This window comes from Coregonus lavaretus (genome assembly GCF_964263955.1).
Source record: "Coregonus lavaretus genome assembly, chromosome: 10".
NCBI classification, from domain to species: domain Eukaryota; kingdom Metazoa; phylum Chordata; class Actinopteri; order Salmoniformes; family Salmonidae; genus Coregonus; species Coregonus lavaretus.
The window spans coordinates 13,895,305-13,921,477 of record NC_139997.1 but is presented as its reverse complement, the minus strand read 5'-3'; the positions used below and the strand labels follow the sequence as shown (position 1 = coordinate 13,921,477).

At 44.8% G+C, this 26,173-nt stretch overlaps 1 protein-coding gene across 5 annotated transcripts in view; it reads right to left on the bottom strand.

Moving 5' to 3' along the window:
- The window catches only part of LOC311135718 (very low-density lipoprotein receptor-like), a 39,425-nt gene extending 14,172 nt beyond the window's left edge, over positions 1 to 25,253 (bottom strand). For 2 of the 5 annotated variants that reach the window (XM_084169741.1, XM_084169743.1), the window contains exons 1-2: positions 24,914 to 25,061; positions 19,500 to 19,619 (exon numbers count right to left, since the gene is read on the bottom strand). In XM_084169741.1, coding sequence (XP_084025867.1) covers positions 19,500 to 19,619; positions 24,914 to 24,980 — 187 coding nt within the window. In that variant the 5' untranslated portion in view covers positions 24,981 to 25,061. Of the gene's footprint in view, positions 1 to 19,499; positions 19,620 to 24,913 lie in introns of all 5 variants that reach the window. The other 3 variants (XM_084169740.1, XM_084169742.1, XM_084169744.1) reach the window with 3 other exon arrangements.
- Positions 25,254 to 26,173: the final 920 nt, after the last annotated feature.

The window sequence follows — 26,173 nt, the reverse complement described above, 5'->3', positions numbered from 1 at the left end:
ATAAGGTCTGGAGACTGGCTAGGCCACTCCAGGACCTTAATGTGCTTCTTCTTGAGCCACTCCTTTGTTGCCTTGGCCATGTGTTTTGGGTCATTGTCATGCTAGAATACCCATCCACGACCCATTTTCAATGCCCTGGCTGAGGGAAGGAGGTTTTCTGGATTTTTTGTTGTTATTCTGTCTCTCACTGTTCAAATAAACCTACCATTAAAATTATAGACTGATCATTTCTTTGTCAGTGGTCTGGGGCGGTGTGTCACAGCATCATCGGACTGAGCTTGTTGTCATTGCAGGCAATCTCAACGCTGTGCGTTACAGGGAAGACATCCTCCTCCCTCATGTGGTACCCTTCCTGCAGGCTCATCCTGACATGACAATGCCACCAGCCATACTGCTCGTTCTGTGCGTGATTTCCTGCAAGACAGGAATGTCAGTGTTCTGCCATGGCCAGAGAAGAGCCCGGATCTCAATCCCATTGAGCACGTCTGGGACCTGTTGGATCGGAGGGTGAGGGCTAGGGCCATTCCCCCCAGAAATGTCCGGGAACTTGCAGGTGCCTTGGTGGAAGAGTGGGGTAACATCTCACAGCAAGAACTGGCAAATCTGGTGCAGTCCATGAGGAGATGATGCACTGCAGTACTTAATGCAGCTGGTGGCCACACCAGATACTGACTGTTACTTTTGACCCCCCTTTGTTCAGGGACACATTATTCCATCTGTTAGTCACGTCTGTGGAACTTGTTCAGTTTATGCCTCAGTTGTTGAATCTTATGTTCATACAAATATTTACACGTTAAGTTTGCTGAACAAAAACGCAGTTGACTTTCTTTTTTTGCTGAGTTTAGAAACCCAAACGTAAGGTTTTTTTTTTTTTTCAAACTTATGGCTGATTCACGAGATACACACCTGTAACATTCTCTCTAAATAACCTTTTTTGCACAATAAAAAAAAAAAAAGTAAATACACTGCATTTCAAAACAGTCAGGGATAATCTAATGAATTCAGGGCTTGTAAAATTATACCTAGACTTCTACAACCATAAGACCCACTAATAATGTAATTATTTTATCAAAATCGTTTAACCTGCTTTTCTGCAATAATCACTGATCTGGCTTTCAAGTCTGTCTACGCCATTCTTGTTTTTAACCAGAACCATGCACATCCACTAATAATGACCAACTTCTTGTAGCAGGCATCATAGAAAATCAACACGTCTCAAACAATATCTCAAGCACAAGCCCACGTGCTAGAGAGTAGCCAATTAATTGTTGTAGCCAACTTGGATCTATTTGCTTGCTAACAAGGTAGAACAGTTGAACTGTTTTGAATGGTCCATCCTGGCCAACTGTTTAAACAGCCTGTTTGTTTAGATATTGAAATCAAGTGGCATACCAGGATAAGACGCATATTTCCCAGAATGAGTGGCCAATTCCTTATATAAATAAGTATTTTTTATGCTCATTGCACATTTATAAACAGACTAGACAGCTAGCACACAAGTATGTGGCTAAAATGTTGCGAGCGGGACCATAATGCCACTCGTGACAGTAATTGAGCATTCATTTTCTACAAGTTCATCGATACTCGTTTTAATAGTCTGCTCTGTTCTACATTTTGAGAGTAATGACATAAAAAGGGTATCGTTAGAAAGGTTACGTTCTTGTCTATTACAGTAAAATAATGTCTAAACGTTTCCATGACAGATTCTGTTGGACCAAACCTCAAATGCAAATAGCGAGTTTAAACTGCTTGTAGTCAGAGGAAGACGTTATCTTTCGTCTTTGTTGTGAGTGGCAGGGGGAGGGGCTTGGTGTCTGTGTGCGAGTAGGAAGGTGCGTGCACACAGCACAGATGGAACGAAGGAAACAAGACCAAAAGACATAAAACGCTCATAAAAACGAAAATAAATAAAAACGACATTATTGCGATAAAGGCATTTGGACTTTCGCGCTAAAACAAATTCAAATGAATTCGATATAAATCGCCCAGCCCTACACAGACGGTTATGTCAGCACAGCTTTAAATTGAGAGACCGCACCACACATCCCTTTCTATGCCAACCCCTCCTTTCCCTCAGTCTCTTCCACCATGACCCAGATATCACTGAGAATAAAGGCGAAACACTGTTTGCCCAGATGGGGCTCATTTGCACGTCTGTCACTGCCATTTTCAGCTCTCCAGAACCGCTGCAACTCGCACCAGGTCGTTGCCCTGGTGGATTCACTCACAGCACCAATGGGGCCCAGATAAGTAGGGGATGTGTATCTTTCCCCTTCAATATACATCTAGATACATGGTCTCCGATATGATACAGGAACAATACATTTGAGTTTGAAACGATTCGGTTTGATTAGAGAACGAATCGATATGTTGCATTAACACATTCTAATTAAAAATCTGCTGCTGATGGAGCTCATGAGCTGGATCTGTCGTGTGTTAATGATGTATGTACTATGTAGGCACCTGAGATGTACCATAAGGGAAATTAAGCATCTACCACTATCAGATTAGGGAGGCAATGTAGCCCATGTTTTTTTGTCCACTCACTTTGGTTCTGAAATTACCATCACCCACTTAAAAAGGTTCACTACGCAGAAATCGCTCCACCATTTCCTGGCTGCCAATAGTTCACCTAATTTCGGTTTGTGACAAAACAAGCAATCATTGTACAGATAATCATTGTAACAGCTAAACCACTGAAATATATTTTCCATCACCAAAAATATTGTACTTTCATCTGGTGTACCAAACCGAAAGTAAAAGGACACAAAAACAATTTAACGGGAAGCATAGAAATGGCCCACATAGAACAGATCTACCTTAGACTTGCTTCAATAAGAATGACATATCTATAACTCACATTTCTATGTGAATTTGGTCAGGTCGCCCAAAAAAGTTACATATTGTAGCTTTAACCTGTCATTTATGCAGATTAACTGTTTGAGCTAGTAATGTAGCCAATTAATATATACAGTGAGGGAAAAGAGAATGATCCCTGCTGATTTTGTACATTTGCCCACTGACAAAGAAATGATCAGTCTATAATTTTAATGGTAGGTTTATTTGAACAGTGAGAGACAGATTAACAAACAACAAAATCCAGAAAAACACATGTCAAAAATGTCATAAATTGAGTTGCATTTTAATGAGGGAAATAAGTATTTGACCCCCTCTCATTCAGAAAGATTTCTGGCTCCCAGGTGTCTTTTATACAGGTAACGAGCTGAGATTAGGAGCACACTCTTAAAGGGAGTGCTCCTAATCTCAGTTTGTTACCTGTATAAAAGACACCTGTCTACAGAAGCAATCAATCAGATTCCAAACTCTCCACCATGGCCAAGACCAAAGAGCTCTCCAAGGATGTCAGGGACAAGATTGTAGACCTACACAAGGCTGGACTGGGCAACAAGACCATCGCCAATCAGCTTGGTGAGAAGGTGACAGTTGGTGCGATTATTCGCAAATGTAAGAAACACAAACGCACTGTCAATCTCCCTCGGCCTGGGGCTCCATGCAAGATAATAATAATATGCCATTTAGCAGACGCTTTTATCCAAAGCGACTTACAGTCATGCGTGCATACATTTTTGTGTATGGGTGGTCCCGGGGATCGAACCCACTACCTTGGCGTTACAAGCGCCGTGCTCTACCAGCTGAGCTACAGAGGACCACCAGAAGATCTCACCTCGGAGTTGCAATGATCATGAGAACGGTGAGGAATCAGCCCAGAACTACACGGGAGGATCTTGTCAATGATCTCAAGGCAGCTGGGACCATAGTCACCAAGAAAACAATTGGTAACACACTACGCCGTGAAGGACTGAAATCCTGCAGCACCCGCAAGGTCCCCCTGCTCAAGAAAGCACATATACAGGGCCGTCTGAAGTTTGCCAATTAACATCTGAATGATTCAGAGGAGAACTGGGTGAAAGTGTTGTGGTCAGATGAGACCAAAATTGAGCTATTTGGCATCAACTCAACTCGCCGTGTTTGGAGGAATGCTGCCTATGACCCCAAGAACACCATCAAACATGGAGGTGGAAACATTATGCTTTGGGGGTGTTTTTCTGCTAAGGGGACAGGACAACTTCACTGCATCAAAGGGACGATGGACGGGGTCATGTACCATCAAATCTCGGGTGAGAACCTCCTTCCCTCAGCCAGGGCATTGAAAATGGGTCGTGGATGGGTATTCCAGCATGACAATGACCCAAAACACACAGCCAAGGCAACAAAGAAGTGGCTCAAGAAGAAGCACATTAAGGTCCTGGAGTGGCCAAGCCAGTCTCCAGACCTTAATCCCATAGAAAATCTGTGGAGGGAGCTGAAGGTTCAAGTTGACAAACGTCAGCCTCGACACCTTAATGACTTGAAGATCTGCAAAGAGGAGTGGGACAAAATCCCTCCTGAGATGTGTGCAAACCTGGTGGCCAACTACAAGAAACGTCTGACCTCTGTGATTGCCAACAAGGGTTTTGCCACCAAGTACTAAGTCATGTTTTGCAGAGGGGCCAAATACTTATTTCCCTCATTAAAATGCAAAATCAATTTATAACATTTTTGACATGCGTTTTTCTGGATTTTTTTGTAGTTATTCTGTCTCTCACTGTTCAAATAAACCTACCATTAAAATTATAGACTGATCATTTCTTTGACAGTGGGCAAACGTACAAAGTCAGCAGGGGATCAAATACTTTTTTCCCCTCACTGTATAGCACAACTGAACAATCGGGGGAGAAGGGCCTTGGTCAGGGAGGTGACCAAGAACCCGATGGTCACTGACAGAGCTCTAGAGTTCCTCTGTGGAGATGGGAGAACTTTCCAGAAGGACAACCATCTCTGCAGCACTCCACCAAATCAGGCCTTTATGGTAGAGTGGCCAGACGGAAGCCACTCAGTAAAAGGCACATGATAGCCCACTTGGAGTTTGCCAAAAGGCACCTAAAGACTCAGACCATGAGAAACAAGATTCTCTGGTCTGATGACACTAAGACTGAACTCTTTGGCCTGAACGTGAAGGGTCACGTCTGGAGGAAACATGGCACCACCAATTCAGAACAGCGCCGGAGAAGATGGCTGCCGTTTTACAGCCCTCTAACCAATTGTACTATTATGTGTGTTTTTCCGCGTTATTTGTAATTTATTTTGTACATAATGTTTCTGCCATCGTCTCTTATAACCAAAGAGAGCTTCTGGATATCAGGACAGCGATTACTCACCTCGCATTGGACGAAGATTTTTTCTTCAACGAGGCGTTCGCAAAGGATATCCTACAGACACCCGACAAGGCCCAGATCCCCGTCATTCGCGTGAGGAAGAGACGGAGATATCGCGGACGCAGATCCGGGTGCCTTGTAAGGATCCGACGGCGAGCGAGTAAACTGCCTCTCCCATCAATCCTATTAGCCAACGTTCAATCTTTTGAGAATAAAATTGACGATTTAAGATGACGGTTATCCTACCAACGGGACATTAAAAACTGTAATATCTTATGTTTCACGGAGTCGTGGCTGAACGACAACAATGATAACATTCAGCTAGCAGGCTATACGCTACATCGGCAGGACAGAACGTCTGACTCTGGTAAGACAAGGGGTGGCGGTCTCTGTATATTTGTAAACAACAGCTGGTGCACAAAATCAAATACTAAGGAAGTCTCGAGGTTTTGCTCGCCTGAGGTAGAGTATCTTATGATAAGCTGTAGACCACACTATTTACCAAGAGAGTTTTCATCTATATTTTTCATAGCTGTCTATTTACCACCACAAACCAATGCTGGCATTAAGATTGCACTGAATGAGTTGTACAAGGCCATTAATCAACAGGAAAACGCTCATCCAGATGCAGCGCTCCTAGTAGCCGGGGACTTTAATGCAGGGAAACTTAAATCCGTTCTACCTAACTAACGATGAGACAGCCTATAGGGAGGAGGTCAGAGATCTGGCCGTGTGGTGCCAGGACAACAACCTCTCCCTCAACGTGACCAAGACAAAGGAGATGATTGTGGACTACAGGAAAAAAAAAGAGGACTGAGCACGCCCCCATTCTCATCGACGGGGCTGTAGTGGAACAGGTTGAGAGCTTCAAGTTCCTTGGTGTCCACATCACCAACGAACTATCATGGTCCAAACACACCAAGACAGTCGTGAAGAGGGCACGACAAAGCCTATTCCCCCTCAGGAGACTAAAAAGATTTGGCATGGGTCCTCAGATCCTCAAAAAAATTCTACAGCTGCACCATCGAGAGCATCCTGACTGGTTGCATCCCCGCCTGGTATGGCAACTGCTTGGCCTCTGACCGCAAGGCACTACAGAGGGTAGTGCGTACGGCCCAGTACATCACTGGGGCAAAGCTCCCTGCCATCCAGGACCTCTATACCAGGCGGTGTCAGAGGAAGGCCCTCAAAATTGTCAAAGACTCCAGCCACCCTAGTCATAGACTGTTCTCCCTTCTACCGCACGGCAAGCGGTACCGGAGTGCCAAGTCTAGGTCCAAAAGACTTCTCAACAGCTTCTACCCCCAAGCCATAAGACTCCTGAACAGCTAATCATGGCTACCCGGACTATTTGCACTGCCCCCCCACCCCATCCTTTTTACGCTGCTGCTACTCTGTTAAGTATTTATGCATAGTCACTTTAACTCTACCCACATGTACATATTACCTCAACTAGCCGGTGCCCCCGCACATTGACTCTGCAACGGTACCCCCCTGTATATATAGCCTCCCTACTGTCACTTTATTTTACTGTATATATAGCCTCCCTACTGTCACTTTATTTTACTTCTGCTCTTTTTTTCTCAACACTTTTTTTGTTGTTTTATTCTTACTTTTTTTGTTTAAAATAAATGCACTGTTGGTTAAGGGCTGTAAGTAAGCATTTCACTGTAATGTCTGCACCTGTTGTATTCGGCGCATGTGACCAATACAATTTGATTTGATTTGATTTGACCATCCCTACGGTGAAGCATGGTGGCAGCATCATGCTGTGGGGATGTTTTTCAGCGGCAGGGACTGGGAAACTAGTCAGGATCGAGGCAAAGATGAACGGCGCAAAGTACAGAGATCCTTAATGAAAACCTGCTCCAGAGTGCTCAAGACCTCAGACTGGGGCGAAGGTTCACCTTCCAACAGGACAACGACCCTCATAGGTTAATGGCGCCAGAGGGGATGGCTGCCGTTTTATGAGCTATTAACAAACTGTGCTATTTTGTGTGTTTTTGTACATAATGTTGCTGATCCCGTCTATGACCGAAAATAGCTTCTGGACATCAGAACATCGATTACTCACCTTGAACTGGACAAATATTTTTTATTTAATGAGTCGGACGAGAGGGATTTGCTCCAGACACCCGACATGGCCCTCATTCCAGTCATTCGCAATAGAAAGAAAATGAGATATCGCGGAAGAAGATCGGGGTACCTGGTAAGGAGCCGGCGACAAGTGGCTAATCTGCCTTTGCCATCAATACTATTGGCCAATTTACAATCGCGTGATAATAAAGTGGACGAACTACAAGCACGTATATCCTACCAACGGGACATTAAAAACAGTAATATCTGATGTTTCACCGAGTCGTGGCAGAACGAAGACATGAATAACATACAGCTGGCGGGTTATACACTGTATCGGCAGGATAGAACAGCAGCCTCTGGTAAGACAAGGGGTGGCGGTCTATACATATTTGTAAACAGCTGGTGCACGATATCTATGGAAAACTCGAGGTTTTGCTCGCCTGAGGTAGAATATCTCATGATAAACTGTAGACCACAGTATCTACCAAGACAGTTTATCTATATTCTTCGTAGCTGTCTATTTACCACTACAAACCGATGCTGGCACTAAGACCGCACTCAATGAACTGTATACGGCCATAAGCAAACAGGAAAACGCTCATCCAGAGGCGGCGCTCTTAGTGGCCGGGGACTTTAATGTAGGGAAACTTAAATCCGTTTTACCTCATTTCTACCAGCATGTTAAATGTGCAACCAGAGGGGAAAAAAGCTCTACAGTCGTGGTCAAAAGTTGAGAATGACACAAGTATTGGTCTTCACAAAGTTCGCTGCTTCAGTGTTATGAGATATTTTTGTCAGATGTTACTATGGTATACTGAAGTATAATTACAAGCATTCCATAAGTGTCAAAGGCTGTTATTGACAATTACATTAGGTTTATGCAAAGAGTCAATATTTGCAGTGTTGACCCTTCTTTTTCCAAGACCTCTGCAATCTGCCCTGGCATGCTGTCAATTAACTTCTGGGCCACATCCTGACTGACGGCAGCCCATTCTTGCATAATCAATGCTTTGAGTTTGTGGGTTTTTGTTTGTCCACCCGCCTCTTGAGGATCGACCACAAGTTCTCAATGGGATTAAAGGTCTGGGGAGTTTCCTGGCCATGGAAATAAAATGTCTATGTTTTGTTCCCCGAGCCACTTAGTTATCACTTTTGCCTTATGGCAAGGTGCTCCAACGTGCTGGAAAAGGCATTGGTCGTCACCAAACTGTTCTTGGATGGTTGGGAGAAGTTGCTCTCGGAGGATGTGTTGGTACCATTCTTTATTCATGGCGGTGTTCTTAGGCAAAATTGTGAGTGAGCCCACTCCCTTGGCTGAGAAGCAACCCCACACATGAATGGTCTCAGGATGCTTTACGGTTTGCATGACACAGGACTGATGGTAGCGCTCACCTTGTCTTCTCCGGACATGGTGTTTTCCGGATACCCTAAACAATCGGTAAGGGGATTCAGAGAAAATGACTTTACCCCAGTGCTCAGCAGTCCAATCCCTGTACATTTTGCAGAATATCAGTCTGTCCCTGATGTTTTTCCTGGAGAGAAGTGGCATCTTTGCTGCCCTTCTTGACACCAGGCCATCCTCCAAAAGTCTTCACATTACTGTGCGTGCAGATGCACTCACACCTGCCTGCTGCCATTCCTGAGCAAGCTCTGCACTGGTGGTGCCACGATCCCGCAGCTAAATCAACTTTAGGAGACGGTCCTGGCGCTTGCTGGACTTTCTTGGGCGCCCTGACGCCTTCTTCACAACAATTGAACCTCTCTCCTTGAAGTTCTTGATGATACGATAAATGGTTGATTTAGGTGCAATCTTACTAGCAGCAATATCCTTGCCTGTGAAGCCCTTTTTTGTGCAAAGCAATGATGACGGCACCTGTTTCCTTGCAGGTAACCATGGTTAACAGAGGAAGAACAATGATTTCAAGCACCACCCTCCTTTTAAAGCTTCCAGTCTGTTATTCTAACTCAATCAGCATGACAGAGTGATCTCCAGCCTTGTCCTCATCAACACTCACCTGTGTTAATGAGAGAATCACTGACATGATGGCAGCTGGTCCTTTTGTGGCAGGGATGAAATGCAGTGGAAATGTTTTGGGGGATTAAGTTCATTTTCATGGCAAAGAGGGACTTTACAATTAATCTGATCACTCTTCATGACATTCTGGAGTATATGCAAATTGCCATCATCAAAACTGAGGCAGCAGACGCCGTGAACATTTGTATCATTCTCAAAACCTTTGACCACGACTGTCCACCACCTTTACTCCACACACAGAGATGCGTACAAAGCTCTCCCTCGCGCTCCATTAGGCAAATCTGACCATAAATCTATCCTCCCGATGCCTGCTTACAAGCAAAAACTAAAGCAGAAAGCACCAGTTACTCCGTCAATAAAAAAAGTGGTCAGATGAAGCAGATGCTAAGCTACAGGAATGTTTTGCTAGCACAAACTGGAATATGTTCCGGGATTCTTCCGATGGCATTGAGGAGTACACCACATCAGTCACTGGCTTCATCAATAAGTGCATCGATGATGTCGTCCCCAGTGACTGTACGTACATACCCCAACCAGAAGCAATGGATTACAGGCAACATCCGCACTGAGCTAAAGGGTAGAGCTGTCGCTTTCAAGGAGCGGGACTCTAACCCGGAAGCTTATAAGAAATCCCGCTATGCCCTCCAACGAACCATCAAACAGGCAAAGCGTCAATACAGGATTATGATCGAATCGTACTACACCGGCTCCGACGCTCGTCGGATGTGGCAGGGCTTGCAAACTATTACAGACTACAAAGGGAAGCACAGCCGCGAGCTGCCCAGTGACACGAGCCTACCAGATGAGCTAAATTACTTCTATGCTCGCTTTGAGGCAAGTGACTGAAACATGCATGAGAGCATCAGCTGTTCCGGACGACTGTGATCACGCTCTCCGTGGCTGATTAACTATCCTGGCGCCGACGAAGATGGCGGCCTCGCGACTAGCTCTTAGGAAACTTTGCAGTATTTTGTTTATTTATGTATTATTTTTTACATTAGCTCAGAATGTGTTTTGCATCATTACATACAGCCGGGAAAAACTATTGGATATCAGAGCGGCGGTAACTCACCAGCATTACGACCAGGAATACGACTTTTCCAAAGCAGATGCTTTGTTTGCTCTCCCCAGGGCAACTGAACTGATTCCAGCGGCTGACCCAAAACATTGCCGGCGGCGGAGAGGCACTCGGAGCGGCCAGCTGGTTCGACTTAGGAGGCGCGCACACCACCCACCACTTCCAAGTATTCTACTAGCTAATGTTCAGTCTTTGGTTAACAAGATCAACGAACTACGGGCAAGGATTTCTTTCCAGAGAGACATCAAGGCCTGTAACATACTCTGTTTCACGGAAACATGGCTCTCTTGGGATATTCTGTCGAAATCGGTCCAGCCAGATGGGTTCTCAGTTCATCGCGCATACCGGAATAAATATATCTCTGGGAAGCAGAAGGGCGGAGGTGTGTGTTTCATGATTAACGACTCATGGTGTAATTGTAGTAACATACAGGAATTCGAGTCCTTCTGTTCACCCGACCTAGAATATCTCACAATCAAATGCCGACCGTATCATCTCCCAAGATAATTTTTGTCGGTTATAGTCACGGCCGTGTATATCCCCCCTCAAGCCGATACCACGACGGCCCTCAAAAGAACTTCACTGCACCTTATGCAAACTGGAAACCACATATCCTAAGGCTGCATTTATTGTAGCCGGGGATTTTAACAAAGCAAATTTGAGGACTAGGCTGCCGAAGTTCTATCAACATATCGACTGTTGTACTTGCGCTGCAAAAATCCTCGACCATTGCTATTCGAACTTCTGGGATGGTTATAAGGCCCTCCCCCGCCCTCCTTTCAGCAAATCTGACCACGACTCCATTTTGCTTCTCCCTTCCTATAGGCAGAAACTCAAACAGGAAGTACCCGTGCTAAGAACTATTCAACGCTGGTCTGACCAATCGGAATCCAAGCTTAAACATTGTTTTGATCACGCGGACTGGGATATGTTCCGGGTAGCTTCCGAAAATAATTTAGACATATACACTGAAACGGTGACGGAGTTTATCAGGAAGTGTATAGGTGATGTTGTGCCCACTGTGACTATTAAAACCTACTCTAACCAAAAACCGTGGATAGACGGCAGCATTCGCGCAAATCTGAAAGGGCGAACCACCGCATTCAACCATGCCAAGGTGACTGGAAATATGGCAGAATACAAACAGTGCAGCTACTCAATCCGCAAGGCAATTAAACTGGCAAAACATCAGTATAGAGATAAAGTGGAGTCGCAATTCAACGGCTCAGACGCGAGACGTATGTGGCAGGGTCTACAGACAATCACGGACTACAAAATAAAACCAGCCACGTCGCTGACACCCACGTCTAGCTTCCAGACAAGCTAAACACCTTTGCCCGCTTTGAGGATAACACAGTGCCACTGACGAGGCCAACTACCAAGGACTGTGGCCTCTCCTTCTCCATGGCCGACGTGATTAAGACATTTAAGCATGTTAACCCCCGCAAGGCTGCCGGCCCAGACGGCATCCCTAGCCGCGTCCTCAGAGCATGCGCAGACCAGCTGGCTGGTGTGTTCATGGACATATTCAATCTCTCCCTTTCCCAGTCTGCTGTTCCCACATGCTTCAAGATGGCCACCATTGTTCCTGTACCCAAGAAAGCAAAGGTAACTGAACTAAATGAGTATCGCCCTGTAGCACACACCTCTGTCATCATGAAGTGCTTTGAGACTAGTCAAGGATCATATCACCCTAGACCCACTTCAATTTGCTTACCGCCCCAATAGATCCACAGACGATGCAATCGCCATCACACTGCCCTATCCCATCTGGACAAGAGGAATACCTATGTAAGAATGCTGTTCATGGTCTATAGCTCAGCATTCAACATCATAGTACTCTCCAAGCTCATCATTAAGCTCGAGGCCTTGGGTCTGAACAACGCCCTGTGCAACTAGGTCCTGGACTTCCTGACGGGCCGCCCCCGGGTGGTAAAGGTAAGAAACAACATCTCCACTTCGCTGATCCTCAACACTGGGGCCCCACAAGGATGCGTGCTCAGCCCCCTCCTATACTCCCTGTTCACCCATGACTGCGTGGCCAAGCACACCTCCAACTCCATCATCAAGTTTGCAGACGACACAACAGTAGTAGGCTTGATTACCAACAATGACGAGACCGCCTACAGGGAGGAGGTGAGGGCTCTGGGAGTGTGGTGCCAGGAAAATAACCTCTCACTCAACATCAACAAAACAAAGGAGATGATTGTGGACGTCAGGAAACAGCAGAGGGTGCACCACCCATCCACATCGACGGGACCGCAGTGGAGAAGGTGGAAAGCTTCAAGTTCCTTGGCGTACACATCACTGACAAACTGAAATGGTCCACCCACGCAGACAGTGTGGTGAAGAAGGCGCAACAGAGCCTCTTCAACATCAGGAGGCTGAAGAAATTCGGCTTAGCACCTAAAACTTTTACAGATGCACAATTGAGAGCATCCTGTCAGGCTGTATCACCACCTGGTACGGCAACTGCACCGCCCACAACCGCAGGGCTCTCCAGAGGGTGGTGCGGTCTGCCGAACGCATTACCGGGGGCAAACTACCTGCCCTCCAAGACACATACAGCATCCGATGTCACAGGAAGGCCAAAAAGATCAACCACCCGAACCACTGCCTGTTCACCCCGCTATCATCCAGAAGGCGAGATCAGTACAGGTGCATCAAAGCTGGGACCGAGAGAATGAAAAACAGCTATCTCAAGGCCATCAGACTGTTAAATAGCCATCACTAGCACATTAGAGGCTGCTGCTGCCTATTGAAATCACTGCCCACTTTAAGAAATGGAACACTTGTCACTTTAATAATGTTTACATATCTTGCACTACTCATCTCATATGTGTATACTGCATCTTAGTCCATGCCGCTCTGTCATTGCTTGTCCATATATGTATACATTCTTAAATCCCATTCCTTACTAGTTGTGTGTATATGTTGTGAAATTGTTAGATATTACTGCACTGTCGGAGCTAGAAGCACAAGCATTTCGCTGCACCCGCTAAACACGTGTATGTAACAAATAACATTTGATGGGAGTAAGACCTTTAAACGGGGCTCCCGAGTGGCGCAGCGGTCTAAGGCACTGCGTCGCAGTGCTTGAGGCGTCACTACAGACCCCCGGTTCGATTCCAGGCTGTATCACAACCGGCCGTGATTGGGAGTCCCATAGGGCAGCGCACAATTGGCCCAACGTCGTCCGGGTTTGGCCGGTGTAGGCCATCATTGTAAATAAGAATTTGTTCTTAACTGACTTGCCTAGTTAAATAAAATAAATTAGACAGGTCAACATTCACAAGCCAGCAGGGCCAGACGGATTACCAGGACGTGAACTCCGAGCATGAGCTGACCAACTGGCAAGTGTCTTCACTGACCTTTGTCAACTTCTCCCTGTTGGAGTCTGTAATACCAACATGTTTCAAGCAGACCACCATAGTCCCTGTGCCCAAGAACACTAAGGTAACCTGCCTAAATGACTACCAACCCGTAGCACTCACATCTGCAGCCATGAAGTGCTTTGAAAGGCTGGTTATGGCTCACATCAACACCATTATCCCAGAAACCCTAGACCCACTCCAATTTGCATACCGCCCCAACAGATCCACTGATGATGCAATCTCTATTGCGCTCCACACTGCCCTTTCACAACTGGACAAAAGGAACACCTATGTGAGAATGCTATTCATTGACTACAGCTCTGCGTTCAACACCATAGTGCCCTCAAAGCTCATCACTAAGCTAAGGACCCTGAGACTAAACACCTCCCTCTGCAACTGGATCCTGGACTTCCTGACGGGGGGCCCTCAGGGGTGCGCTCAGTCCCCTCCTGTACTCCCTGTTCACTCATAACTGTATGGCCAGGCACAACTCCAACGCCATCATTAAGTTTGCCGATGACACAACAGTGTTAGGCCTAATCACCGACAATGATGAGACAGCCTATAGGGATTAGGTCAGAGAACTGGCCGTGTGGTGCCAGGACAACAACCTCTCCCTTAATGTGATCAAGACAAAGGAGATGATTGTGGACTACAGGGAAAAGAGGACAGAGCACGCCCCATTCTCGTTGACAGGGCTGTAGCGGAGCAAGTTGAGAGCTTCAAGCCTCGAAACCTTAATGACTTGGAGAAGATCTGTGAAGGAGTGGGACAAAATCCTTCCTGAGATGTGTGCAAACCTGGTGGCCAGCTACAAGAAACGTCTGACCTCTAATTGCCAACAAGGGTTTTGCCACCAAGTAATGTTTTGCAGAGGGGTCAAATACTTATTTCCCCTCATTAAAATGCAAATCAATTTATAACACAGCCACTCCTGCATTGTCTTGGCTGTGTGCTTAGGGTCGTTGTCCTGTTGGAAGGTGAACCTTCGCCCCAGTCTGAGGTCCTGAGCACTCTGGAGCAGGTTTTCATCAAAGATCTCTCTGTACTTTGCTCCGCTCATCTTTCCCTCGATCCTGACTAGTATCCCAGTCGCTGTCTCTGAAAAACATCCTCACAGCATGATGCTGCCACCACCATGTTTCACCGTAGGGATGGTGCCAGGTTTCCTCCAGACATGACACTTGGCATTCAGGCCAAAGAGATAAATCTTGGTTTCATCAGACCAGAGAATCTTGTTTCTCATGGTCTGAGAGTTTTTAGGTGTCTTTTGGCAAACTCCAAGCGGGCTGTCATGTGCCTTTTACTGAGGAGTGGCTTCCGTCTGGCCACTCTACCATAAAGGCCTGATTGGTGGAGTGCTGCAGAGATGATTGTCCTTCTGGAAGGTTGTCCCATCTCCACAGAGGAACTCTAGAGCTCTGTCAGAGTGACCATCAGGTTCTTGTTCACCTCCCTGACCAAGGCCCTTCTCCCCCAATTGCTCAGTTTGGCCCTGTGTCCAGCTCTAGGAATGAGTCTTGGTTGTTCCAAACCTTTTCAATTTAAGAATGATGGAGGCCACTGGATTCTTGGGGACCTTCAATGCTGCAGACATTTTTTGGTACCCTTCCCCAGAACTGTGCCTCGACACAATACTGTCTCGGAGCTCTACGGACAATTCCTTCGACCTCATGGCTTGGTTTTTGCTCTGACATGCACTGTCAACTGTGGGACCTTCTATAGACAGGTGTGTGCCTTTCCAAATCATGTCCAATCAATTGAATTTACCACAGGTGCTCCAAGTTGTAGAAACATCTCAAGTATGATCAATGGAAACAGGATCCACTTGAGCTCAATTTCGAGTCTCATAGAAAAGGGTCTGAATACTTATGTAAATAAGGTATTTTCGATTTGTCATTATGGATTGTGTGTAGATTGCTGAGGATTTCTATTTTTTAAATCAATTTTAGAATAAGGCTGTAACATAACAAAATGTGGAAAAAGTCAATGGGTCTGAACATTTCCGAATGCACTGTATATATTTCACTGTGACCTGCTGTTGCTGACTATCAGGCAGTGAACAGGCTGTTACTGAGTGAGTGACTGAGTGAGTGAGTGGTGGAGAGGGAGGGGTCGAAGGGGTGTGTGTGCGTTGGTTGAGAGAGTGCTGCAGCAGAGGCAGCTGAGTCACGGAGACAGAGCAGCACGCCCGCACGTCGTGACAAACTTTTACCTGTTGTCTGTAGGCTATTTAAATTGGTCATTATGGAGATACCCCTTTTCCATAAAACATTAATGCGCTAGAACTGATATAACGGCGACAAAGAATTGGAAAATTACTTTAGGCGCACTAGAGCTCTTTAGATAAATGTACTCAGAGGTGGTTTAAAGTAAACTGCATTCTAATGTATAACAGTATCAAGCGATGGGTTTTACTTCTGCTCAGTAGCGCTGCGCGAGTGGAAATCTGAAATGGAAGTTCTGGAACTCCCTCGCATGCTTGTGTTACTGGAAAAAGTCCACAATGAAAATGACAGGAAATGTGGAGAATGATCGGCTACATTTGCATCTGTTGGCCATCAAGTAGGCTATTCATTTATATGCCATTGCAGGCTACTGTAGCCTACCATTTGATACAATAAATATATTGAAATGACGATATCACTGGAGTCATTGAAAATCAATTTGTGCCACTTGTGTAGCCTACTTGGAGCTGGCAAAATGATTTAATAAATAGTGTAACAGTGTTGCTTCCGTCCCTCTCCTCGCCCCTACCTGGGCTTGAACCTGGGACCCTCTGCACACATTGACAACAGTCACCCTCGAAGCACCGTTACCCGTCGCTCCACAAAAGCCGCGGCCCTTGCAGAGCAAGGGAAACAACTACTTCAAGGTCTCAGAGCGAGTGACGTCACAGATTGAAACGCTACTAGTGCGCACCGCTAACTAGCTAGCCATTTCACACCGGTTACAATAGCCTATAACTCAGTTTGTTGTTGTAGCCTTGTGTTATTATGCAATTATTCATGGCCATATTTAGTTAATTAAATGTAAAGTTGTCAATTGTAATCATAGTCTCAGCTCTATCGCAAATGTATCATTCTACATTTAATGTCAGTTTCATTGTGGACATTTCCCTGAAATGAGACGTTGGCCTATCAGGGGCTATAGGCTACCTGCATCTAGCTCAGCAAACCATGGCAAAGTTGAATTGCCGAGCACGCCCCATTCTCGTTGACAGGGCTGTAGCGGAGCAAGTTGAGAGCTTCAAGCCTCGAAACATTAATGACTTGGAGAAGATCTGCGAAGAGGAGTGGGACAAAATCCCTCCCGAGATGTGTGCAAACCTGGTGGCCAACTACAAGAAACGTCTGACCTCTGTGATTGCCAACAAGGGTTTTGCCACCAAGTAATGTTTTGCAGAGGGGTCAAATACTTATTTCCCCTCATTAAAATGCAAATCAATTTATAACATTTTTGACATGCGTTTTTCTGGATTTTTGTTGTTATTCTGTCTCTCACTGTTCAAATAAACCTAGCATTAAAATTATAGACTGATCATGTCTTTGTCAGTGGGCAAACGTACAAAATCAGCAGATGATCAAATACTTTTTTTGCCCTCACTGTATTACCTTGACGCGGTACCAGTACCCCCGTATATAGCCTCGCTATTGTTCGTTTTACTGCTGCTCTTTAATTATTAGATACTTTTATTTTGTATTATTGTTTTTGTGTGATTATTATTTTCTTTTTTTAAGGTATTATTTCTTAAAACTGCATTGCTGGTTAAGGGCTTGTAAGTAATCATTTCACTGTAAGGTCTTCACTTGTTGTATTCGGCACATGGGACAAATAACATTTGATTTGAGCACAGCCAAGACAATGCAGGAGTGGCTTAGGGACAAGTCTCTGAATGTCCTTGAGTGGCCCAGCCAGAGCCCGGACTTGAACCCGATCGAACATCTCTGGAGAGAGCTGAAAATTGCTGTGCAGCGATGCTCCCCAGCCAACCTGACAGAGCTTGAGAGGATCTGCAGAGAAAATGGAAGAAACTCCCCAAATACAGGTGTGCCAAGCTTGTAGTGTCATACCCAAGAAGACTCGAAGCTGTAATCACTGCCAAAGGTGCTTCAACAAAGTACTGAGTAAAGGGTCTGAATGTGTTATCAGTTTATTTAAAATAAATTAGCAACATTTTCTAAAAACATGTTTTTGCTTTGTCATTATGGGGTACTGTGTGTAGATTGAGGGGAAATAAAACATTTAATATATTTTAGGATAAGGCTGTAACATAACAAAATGCGGAGAAAGTCAAGGGGTCTGAATACTTTCCGAAGGCACTGTGCAGAGAATCATTGTACCATCTAAACCACTGAAATATATTTTCCATAACCAAAAATATTGCTCAGTGCATTCAGAAAGTCCGGGTTCTGGCTAGGCCAATCAAGGACATTCAGAGACTTGTCCCTAAGCCACTCCTGCATTGTCTTGGCTGTGTGCTTAGGGTCGTTGTCCCGTTGAAAGGTGAACCGTCGCCCCAGTCTGAGGTCCTGAGCAGGTTTTCATTAAGGATCGCTCTGTACTTTGCTCGGTTCATCTTTCCCCTCGATCCTGACTAGTCTCCCAGTCCCTGCCACTGAAAAACATCACCACAGCATGATGTTGCCAGGTTTCCTCCAGACGTGACTCTTGGCATTCAGGCCAAAGAGTTCAATCTTGGTTTCATCAGACCAGAGAATATGGTTTCACATGGTCTGAGAGTCCTTTAGGTGCTTGCAAACTCCAAGCAGGCTGTCATGTGCTTTTTACTGAGGAGTGGCTTCCGTCTGGCCACTCTACCATAAAGGCCTGATTGATGGAGTGCTGCAGAGATGGTTGTCGTTCAGGAAGGTTCTCCCATCTCCACTCTGGAGCTCTGTCAGAGAGACCATCGGGTTCTTGGTCACCTCCCTGACCAAGGCCCTTCTCCCCAGATTGCTCAGTTTGGCCGGCCAGCTCTAGGAAGAGTCTTGGTGGTAACAAACTTCTTCCATTTAAGAGTCATGGAGACCACTGTTCTTGGACCTTCAATGCTGCAGAAATGTTTTGGTACCCTTCCCCAGATCTGTGCCTCGATACAATCCGGTCTCTGAGCTCTACGGACAATTCCTTCGACCTCATGGCTTGGGTTTTGCCCTGACATGCACGGTCAACTGTGGGACCTTATATAGACAGGTGTGTGCTTTTCCAAATCATGTCCAATCAATTGAATTTACCACAGGTGGACTCCAATCAAGTTGTAGTCATAGGAAAGGGTCTGAATACTTGTAAATAAGGTATCGGTTTTTATTTTTAATACATTTGCAAAAATTTCTAAAAACCTGTTTTCGCTTTGTTATTATAGGGTATTGTTTGTAGATTGATGAGGGAAAAAATATTTCATCCATTTTAGAATAAGGCTGTAACGTAACAAAATATGGAAAAAAGTCAAGGGGTCTGAATACATTCCGAATGCACTGTATTTTCAGCTGTTTGAAGCTTGTGTACAAAACCAAAAGTAAAAAGACGCAAAAATGAAACTATCAATCACATTTCAATGTGAATTTGGTCAGGTTGCCCAAAAAGTTACATATTGCAGCTTTAAAACATTTGAATCGTGGCCCGAAACGTACCGGTGATTCATTACATCCCTTATAACAAGGGTTGTTTTCTAAAGCAGTAGGCTATGCCGCTGATTTGGGGAGTGTGTCACTCACCGCAGGTGTTCTCATCACTCCCGTCTGAGCAGTCCTCATCCCCGTCACACTGCCAGACAGACGGGATGCAGCGGCCGTTCCCACACTGGAACTGACTGGGCTCACATTCTGTCTTTGATCCTGGAGGAAAGGAACAAGGAAATAAAGATTGGGTAACTCAAAACCATCATCATGTATAACTAGCGTACACATCTCCAGGCCTCAAGCACTACAAATATGTTCCATCACTGAATTGAAAGTCCTCCAACCTGGGTCGTGTTTGTAGGGCACAGAAAACAAAAAAAGCCATTACTATACAGACACGTTCAGCCAAGACGAGTCAAATTCTAAATGAACGTCTATGGGTTAATACTGATTCATTTGACGTCACCAATGACACGCTGTGCTGTAGGTACACCTGCTTAGGATTGTTACCAGTCAGCCACTAGCCAGTGCAGAGAGGAGAGGAGAAAGTACAGCCAGACCATGTCCAATAACCCCCTGCTCCTCAGTGTGCCTGAGTGATCAGCCCCTCAGCATGGGATCCTTCTGCAGCAGGGCACTAACAGACCTCAAATCAAATGGTATGTCACATGCGCCAAATACAACAGCTGTAGACCTTAAAGTGAAATGCTTACTTACAAGCCCTTAACCAACAATGCAGTTTTAAGAAAGAATACAAAAAATTTTATAAAATCACACTAAAAAAATATAATACAAAATAAAAGCAACAAATAATTAAAGAGCAGCAGTAAAATAACAATAGCGAGGCTATATACAGGGGGTACCGGTACCGAGTCAATGTGCGGGGGCACCGGTTAGTCGAGGTAATATGTAGATGTAGGTAGAGTTATTAAAGTGAATATGCATAGATAATAAACAGAGTAGCAGCAGCGTAAAAGGGTGTGTGGGGGGGGGCAATGCAAATAGTATGGGCAGCCATTTGAATAGATGTTCAGGAGTCTTATGGCTTGGGGGTAGAAGCTGTTTAGAAGCCTCTTGGACCTAGACTTGGCTCTCCGGTACCGCTTGCCGTGCGGTAGCAGAGAGAACAGTCTATGACTAGGGTGGCTGGAGTCTTTGACAATTGTAGGGCCTTCCTCTGACACTGCCTGGTATAGAGGTCCTGGATGGCAGAAAGCTTGGCCCCAGTGATGTACTGGGCCATACGCACTACCCTCTGTAGTGCCTTGCGGTCGGAGGCCGAGCAGTTGCCATACCAGGCAGTGATTCAACCAGTCAGGATGCTCTCGATGGTGCAGCTGTAGAACCTTTTGAGGATCTGAGGACCCATGCCATATCTTTTCAGTCTCCTTAGGGGGAATATGTTTTGTCGTACCCTCTTCACGACTGTCTTGGTGTGCTTGAACCATGTTAGTTTGCTGGTGATGTGGACACCAAGGAACTTGAAGCTCTCAACCTGTTCCACTACAGCCCCGTCGATGAGAATGGGGGCATGCTCAGTCCTCTTTTTTTTCCTGTAGTCCACAATCATCTCCTTTGTCTTGATCACGTTGAGGGAGAGGTTGTTGTCCTGGCACCACACGGCCAGATCTCTGACCTCCTCCCTATAGGCTGTCTCGTCGTTGTCGGTGATCAATACCACCAGCACAATCGTCTGCCTGGGACTGAGTGGTAATTGTCCTGGGCAGTGGTCATATGATGAGTCCAAAATGGCACCCTATCCCCTAAATGGTGCATTACTTGTTTTGAACGGAGCCCCATAAGCTATAGTCAAAGGTAGAGCACTATAAGAAATAGGGTGCCATTTCGGATACAGACATCGTTAAACAAGCCAACAGATCAGGCTCCAACAGATGAGGGGTAGAATGCCATAGAACGATTAAGAGGGTTATATAATGCAAAGTGTTTGCAGTGTTAACATTCGCATAAATCTCAGGGGCACTACCAAACAAGACGCCCATCGCTCCACAAAAGCCGCAGCCCTTGAAGAGCAAGGGAAACAACTACTTCAAGGTCTCTGAGCGAGTGGCGTCGCAGATTGAAATGCTACTAGCGTGCACCGCTAACTAGCTAGCCATTTCACACCGGTTTCACATACACAATGAGGCTGAATTATGTGAATTAAAAAAACGAATTAGTCAACTGTGTAGGTCCTATTGCTCATCTGTTATATGGAGCAAGCAGAGTTCACACCAGGAGTAAACGTGCAACTCATCAGATGTGTCTCTGCTACTGCACTACATTTAGTGCTGAGGTTTCTTCACTGAAAAGTGAACATGGTAGCGAGCCTGGGGCAGCAGGTTTGTGCTTACCCAGTGTTGATAAAAAAATAACAAAAATAGGCTATAGCTTGGATGTATAATGAACAAAAATATAAATGCAACCATTTTACTGAGTTACAGTTCATAAGGAAATCAGTAAATTGAAATAATTTAATTAGGCCCTAATCTATGGATTTCACATGACTGGGAAGGGGAGCCAGGCCCAGCCAATCAGAATGAGTTTTTCCCCACAAAAGGGCTTTATTACAGACATGAAACTGAGGAGTATTTCTCAGCTGTCCGGGTGGTTACGACGTTGGAGGCGGCTTATGGTAGAGAAATTAACATTCAATTCAGCTCTAGTGGACATTCCTGCAGTCAGCATGCCAATTGCGTGTTCCCTCAACTTGAAACATCTGTGGCATTGTGTTGTGACAAAACAGCACATTTTAGAGTGGCCTTTTATTGTCCCAAGCACAAGGTGCACCTGTGTAATGATCATGCTGTTTAATCAGCTTCTTGATTCCCACACCTGTCAGGTGGATGGATTATCTTGGCAAAGGAGAAATGCTCACTTACAGGGATGTAAACAAATTTGTGCACAAAATTTGAGAGAAATAAGCGTTTTGTGCATATGAAGAAATGTGGGGATATTTTATTTCAGCTCATGAAACATGGGACCAACACTTTACATGTTGTGTTTTTATTTTTGTTCAGTATACATCAGGGATGGAATAAACCTACCAACCAAACTTTAAAATACGCCTACTGATGCCTATTGGCATCTTGCACCGGTCTCATACTTCACCAGTTTTACATGAATTGTAGGCTTCTCATCAAGTGTTTGCAATTGTGTAAGCCTGAGAAACACTCCAAGGAAATATGTAATGTGTCAGACGGATGTTATTGTGAAATCAGATTACTCAAAATTCTTGGTTAATACTGAACAAACCTGTTTCTATAATGAAAGCTAGAGCGCAAATATTGAAATCAATTGAGGTCAATGAGCCAATCTCTAATTTGCATACAGTATCACTCAATACACAAAGAAAATAAACAATCTGTGTGAGACGCAACAAAAGCCCGTCAGCTGACACTGTAACAAATGTCATTTTCACGGCGGGTCAAAATTAGCTCTCAAAAACCCTTTTCCATATGTAGGGTTTTCAGTAATTACATTCGCCCACATGTCTTCATGTGAACTACAAATCCGACACTGTGTTTTAACGTTTAGAAAAGTGAATACTCATCGCTTTCAACCGGGTTTTCGAAACATATGATGATATGCCCCTTATCAGCGCGAAATAATCTTTAAAATAAAAAAAAGATACACTTACTGTAGCGGTTTTGCACAGATCCACAAGCTGTGTGCCTCCAGTTGAAGAACTACATTTCCTCCCCAGTTACGCTTACACACAAGTTGGGAGCACGCTAACAGTTAGATAGCTAACGTTAATTAGCACAGGTGGCCGCCTTTGTCTTCCGTAAACAAGCGATGTAACATGGAGATATGACCATGTGGGAACACTAACCCTATAAAAAGGTGTGTAGTAATGTAACACACATACATATACACTTTCTCGCTGATATGAAAAGATAAGTTCCTTATGTTTCCAAAAACGTACCGCAAGCGTTGGGGCTCCTAACTCCCCCGCTCAGAAGATACTATGGGGTAGGGCAAAATATATCCCCTTCATGGTCAAATACAAACCTCCGAACACACTTCAAATGGGTTAAGTCCTGTGTAGGGTAATATAGCAGAGCAGTTAACTGCCGTGCACCACAATCCAACAGGAATCTCCAAATAAATATTATTATTCGTGTGACTGCGGCAGAATAGATCCATAATACAATGTCCTCTTTTGAACAGCATTTTCCAATCAACCCCTGTGACAACCGCAGACTAGACGCTGTGTTTGTTGCGTATTTCGCAAGACGGGGTGCGGATGCACATTTTGGTCACAAAAATAAAGTTAAGGGGAATGGGAAAATCTTAAAATTGCACCACCAGCTAACTGTGCACCTATAGACTATCCCCAAAAACCCACCACACTTTGGTCATAAGCGACCCTACACCAGGCCGTCGGCCTGAGAAGGTGGAACGAACCCCTTCTCAAAACGTCCTGTAGATCTTCTGCACTAAAATCTCACCCCCAAATATTTCTCTGCTGCTGCAACAACTACCACATCAATCTTCTGTGATTTCCGCTCCATCAGTGCAGTGCAGTTGATCATCATGGCTATAAACGCAAGAAATCCAACCATAATACAACTCATCCACTCTGGATCTCTTTAGGCCTACTCATTGGGGCTATCTACTCTCGTCACTGCCTCAGCATAGGAAACTTTCCCTCCGGCAATCTCAACCTCTCTCTCTCTCACTGGGTACTTCGTATTCCCAGCTGTTTGGGCACCCCCACAGTTTACAGTCCTTTCTCTATCCCAATTGTACACTCCCTCTGACTATGCCCTCTTGCACATTTCACACATCGTGGGATCTCCCTTCTACACACTACTGCAACATGTCCGAATCCTTGACCCCACAAATAAATCACGGACGTCACCGTACCCCCAGCTGAGAATGCAGTGTTGCTACGCGGCCCCAACGTTTCAGACAACATACCAAGCCACTGAAGGCTTGCCCCCATCTTCAGGAATAAATAAATCATCACTGGGGAAAAATCCTGTACTGAGAGCGAATGTCGGAGAGAAGAAAATAACAATTAAACACAATTGCCCTACACAGGCGTATCAATTTCAGGTTCATTGTAACCAAACCAATGACCCAAACTGACCAGTTAAAAAGAGCATGTACTATTTTTCCTATAACGACGGCGTAGGCTACATTAACACAGGCGAGGGCCTTTTGCCTGGCTGCATTTAAATGACCGACTCCCCTAAAGACTGGACGCAATTATTATTAAAGTATTTATTTCACTCAAAAACGTAGGCATTTTATTATAAGCAACTGCAAATGTTGGAATAAACAATACGTCGAGCGCACTGTGCAAAACAGGCTGCCCGTGTGTCCGTTTTGGGTCATATTCATAGAACGAAAGCAAGGTGGAATTACCGCTGTCATTCCTGTGTAAAGAAAGCATATAGGCAGGTGTAATGGTCATAACCAACACGGTGTTGTACCGTCACGTTGATATGCCACGATAATAAACCTAAACATAACATTTTGCCGGCGAAAATTAGGCTACTTACCGTGTACAAAACCGCACTGCTGAAGACATATCCGTAGGATAAGAAGCTCGAGAATAGAAGTGAACATTTCGCGGTGTAGCTGAGCGTGAGAGCTGGCCTCGTCGTTCTGCACTGATATGCACACGGCTGTCAGTGCCGATACGACGCCTTTCTGGAGCAAACAGAAGCCACCCGCTTTTTAAAATCTCATCTAGGCGACACAATTTAGGCTCTCCCTTCTCTCAAGCTGGCCATCGAGCTGCAAGCCATGTCCTAATTTACTGATAACGTGAACGTGCACCAAATAACCACGCTAGCAGAGCTGTGTGTGCGCTTCTCAGCTTTTCCGCCTTCAACATGTAATTTTACACAAACCCTTTCCCTGCCCACCAGTAACGTTAGGCTATGTATGTGCAATGCTATTCTGATGGGAAGTGTTTTGTTTCATATAACATTTCATAACTGTAACTAATATGAAAACGTATGTTTATGTGATTGTCAAGTGTCAAAATTGTGATTGATTGGCTGAGTGATTGATTAACAGATGAATTATGCTAATTGATTAATTGATTGATTACTCTGTCAACCTAATGTGAGTGGGACATATCACCTGCCAGACTTCATGGGACTGTGGATATAAAATCTAACAAATTATAGGACATAATTGCAGTAATTCCAGGTTATTAGTGTTTCCAATGACAATGTTGACCAACATGTCAATATCTCCATCATAGTGTGGTCCTCTGTAGCTCAGCTGGTAGAGCACGGCGCTTGTAACGCCAAGGTAGTGGGTTCGATCCCCGGGACCACCTATACACAAAAATGTATGCACGCATGACTGTAAGTCGCTTTGGATAAAAGCGTCTGCTAAATGGCTTATTATTATTATTATTATTAGTTAACTAACAGACTGTCTGAAAAGGGAAAGGGTACAAAGAAAGCCACCACAGGGGTCAATGTGGACCAACTTCTATTACAGTGAGGGAAAAAAGTATTTGATCCCCTGCTGATTTTGTAGGTTTGCCCACTGACGAAGAAATGATCAGTCTACAATTTTAATGTTAGGTTTATTTGAACAGTGAGAGACAGAATAACAACAAAAAAATCCAGAAAAACGCATGTCAAAAATTGATTTGCATTTTAGTGAGGGAAATAAGTATTTGACCCCCTCTCAATCAGAAAGATATCTGGCTCCCAGGTGTCTTTTATACAGGTAATGAGCTGAGATTAGGAGCACACTCTTAAAGGGAGTGCTCCTAATCTCAGCTTGTTACCTGTATA